Source organism: Lygodium microphyllum, chromosome 30 (genome assembly GCF_053477565.2).
Source record: "Lygodium microphyllum isolate KBCC chromosome 30, Lygodium_microphyllum_v1.1.10, whole genome shotgun sequence".
Lineage (NCBI taxonomy): Eukaryota > Viridiplantae > Streptophyta > Polypodiopsida > Schizaeales > Lygodiaceae > Lygodium > Lygodium microphyllum.
In genome coordinates, this window is record NC_141164.1 from 38864182 (window position 1) to 38867828 (window position 3647).

General features: G+C 42.1%; 1 protein-coding gene across 1 annotated transcript; it reads right to left on the reverse strand.

Annotated features, from left to right (window-relative positions):
• Positions 1 to 2037: 2037 nt before the first annotated feature.
• LOC148009751 (uncharacterized) lies at positions 2038 to 3183 on the reverse strand. The gene has a single exon (XM_087673028.1). The coding sequence runs from the start codon at positions 3113 to 3115 to the stop codon at positions 2291 to 2293; it is 825 nt and encodes a 274-aa protein (XP_087529154.1). The 5' UTR covers positions 3116 to 3183; the 3' UTR covers positions 2038 to 2290.
• Between the last annotated feature and the right edge of the window lie 464 nt (positions 3184 to 3647).

Consider the following 3647-nt stretch of genomic DNA (forward strand, 5'->3'; position numbering starts at 1 on the left):
TGATGATATTGATGACGTTATTGAGCAATATAGCAACACATCTGATAGTGGGATAGACTTATTTGTTTCGTTACCTCTTGGTAACATAGACCTAGAAGTAGATAGTATGGCAAGGGCTGATCTCATTGAAGATGAGATGGATCATTCATTGTAACATACTTAATTTGCTTAATGATTCAATGTGTATTCCTAATTCTATGGTTTTTATCATGCGCACACGTGCATACTCAAGAATCAATAGTCACGTTTAAAGCTAAATTGAATTTTTCATAATAAAAAAAAAGTATTTTTTATCATCTTCAAGTAGAGAATTTACGAGATACATATTGCAATGCTTGCTACTAATTGTAAGGTTTCTATCGCTTGCCGCTAATTACTTATATCAGGCTTGTCAACTGGAGGAACTGCCATTCATTAGAAAGCAATGAAAAAGAAATAATTAACTCTATTTTTTTAATTCAATGATTCAATGTGTATTCTTAATTCTATAGTTTTTATCATGCGCACACGTGCATCCTCAAGAATTAATTTCAAGTGGTTAAACAATTATTAACTTTGATTTTTTAATTATGTGAATTCTAATTTTAGGTGGTTAAATAATTGTGCGTCTGCTGGTGCGTCTATATTGGCGTCTATTTGCGCGAATATATAAACGCAAAATTCGTGTCTATTTACACGCACTTTTAGACGCAATGATAGACACGCCCGACTTTGCGCGTCTATGCCTCGTTTTTGTTATAGTAACTTATTCAAGAGATCATTAAAAACAAGTCCATTGAGCTTACAAAGATCTCAAATGATCAAAATCCTACATAGATCTACTTACTAAAAGTCTCTTAGTGGAGTATTTTGCCTTCTTTCAAAAGTTTATTGGCGTTAGATGAGATGACGTCTTTCCTCATCTTGTTGTAATTATATACATTTGTACTTTCACTTTTCTCTTGTTCTCTTCTCACTAGGGACACATTCAACTTTTAAGTGCGAGGCTATTGAAAATAAAAACGTCTATGCTTAACCATCTATGTATTTATTAGACTAACAATATCTACACCATGTATTAGTTACATGCACACTTGTACACTACAAGTGACAAGTGCCGATCACTCTTACTTCATTCTTTGTTTTTTCAATAACATTTGAATTAAAAGAAGAAAGCCGATCACACATTGTGACTAGTCTCTCTCTTGCTCTTGCTCCTTCCACCATAGCTCTTTTGTGTGCTCTCTTCAAGGCCGACTCCCTTCAAATACACGGAGTAATTTCACTTGGGATGCTACTTATTACAAATTAAATTCTACACTATAACTAAGTTAGCTTAGCCAAAGTAAGTAATGAGTTTTTATGCATCATTCAAACAAAATTTGGGGGATGGAAAGACAAATGAGAGGAAACAGTTTTTGTTTATGTTTTGGTTTTTTTTAAAGGAATGGGGAAGATGGTAGTGTGGTGTGTACACCTGAATAGTATGAAAAAGTATGATAACACAATTAACAATGAAACATTATGCAAACAATTAGTGTGATGTGTATAGGCGACAATGTGAAAGTAGGTGACTTAAAAAACGATGCGATCGCAATTAATGAGAAAATATTATGCAAACAATTAGTGTGACGTTTAAAAGCCATATGGGCGCAATTAGTATGAAAGTATTATGCAAACAATTAGTGAGATGTGTACAAGTGACGGTGTGAAACTATTACGCAAATGCATCGGTTTATGTACAAGTATCATGCATGACCAATTAAACCACCTTCAAACCTAAAATGTCTTAATAAAAGCTCGTTCAAACCTAGAACTGCTTAAAAACTTAGCACGAGTTTTGACTTGAAGCGCTGTAAATACAAATTTTTTAGTCTATAAAGGAGATTTGACCTAGAAGATTTTTTAGTCTATAAAGGAGATTTGACCAGAAGATCATGAGCAACCCTAATTGCTCATCGGTGAAATGGGTAAAGCAAGTTATAACAATCTAATAGATTATTTAAAGATAGAACTCAAGCATGGAAGGAAATTACTACATGATATAGCTATGTCCATTTAGATACATTCTCTAATTTCGAATTCCATCTAAAAGAATTACATCTTCGTGGTGTTAGACACAACCAAGTCTTTGTCAATTGTCATAATGCTTCCACCATTATTTAAAATTGCACGTTAAAAGCAAAACTTATTCTAGCGTAACTACATACAAGGGAGCGAATTATCATCAAGGAAGCAAAGCTTTGAGAACATTCAAATGACCAGCAAGTAGAGGATTTCGAAGATGAGATCAGTGGCGTATGTTAAGGAGTCAAACAGACGGCCTTGTATCCACCAGTTCTACCGTATGATAGAAGTCTGTGTCCGCAAGCACATCCTCTGTCTGAGGAGCTTGGGTATGCGAAGCCGCACAGCCGCGGGAGATGGCCTGATCAGGGGGGATTGAGGAGGCAACAGTTGGAGTTGGGGCAGAAACTCCATATTGTGCATGCTCGGGCTCCTTAAAGTCGTGTATGCGGTCCAGGTGGTGCTCATCATGCGGCCTGCCGGCCTCCTCCGCAGAGGTGGGCTCCTTAAATTCGTGTGTGCGGTCCAGGCGGTGCTCATGCAGGTCCTGCGCAGAGGCGGAGAGGCGCGGGATTCGCGTGGTGACTGCAGAGGTTGGGTGCGCCGGGGCAGTGCTCGCCGTAGCACCATCCACCTGCTCCACAACAGGGTGGTGCTGCAGCCTGGTGCTGCTGGTCGAATTCGCCGTCACGGCTATATTCGAACCCAGGGTCGATTCCGGCTTGAGAACAGTACTAGGGTACCGGCTTCCGGCGCCCTCTGGAGCGCGCATGGTCTCGGCCACCTGCGCCCGTGCTGCAATCCTCTCCTGCTGCGCCTGCTGGGTGGCAATGGCTCGGATCTCGTCGCGCTTCTCCGCAGCTGATTGCTTGTTTTCCTCCGCCTGTGAATGCGCCTCCGCGCGCTTGTGCTTGTCGAAGGGGTGCAGGAGCTGCTGCCCGAGGGCCTGAGCGCTGGCCATGGTTCTGTCCACCTTCTCCCGTGCACCGGAGGTCAGGACGGCCATGTCCTCTCTGGCATTGGCACGGGATTCGCGAGCCGCAGCCTCCATTGTCTGCTGAGACGCCATTCTCTCTCTCTCTCTCTCTCTCTCTCTCTCTCGTTTCGACGCACCGTGTCTTGTTGCTACTCTCCCTCTTTCTGTCTCTGTGGATTTTAATGCGTCTCCGGGGGAGGCCTTGTTGATGCATATAGGGAGTGCTTAGTCACAAATGGAACACGCGTTGCGCCTAGGGCTCCGTAACGTGTTCATATGCCACGCGTCAATGAAAACCTGTTGCCACGTCCACAGTTTCCTTTCATAAGGGTCTGGTTCTTGAGAGATCTCCTTCTTGTCCCATGGTTGCTGTCATTTAGTATTGGTAGGGCAACCAAACGACGCTCTATTAGGAGGGGCTTCGCATAGTACTTAGTTAGCTGTTCGCTTAGAATCCCATAACACAGCCACCTCTTTCCGAACAATACCTCGAAGAGCGAAAGGTTGCAAAGCTAAGGCCTTAGTTGTTAGGCAACTGCAAAAGCTTTGTGACAGTTAATGCAAGAGGTGCAACTTTCCTCATGTGTGCAAAGGCCATCTAAGAGTGTTCACTTCCAAGTTGCAT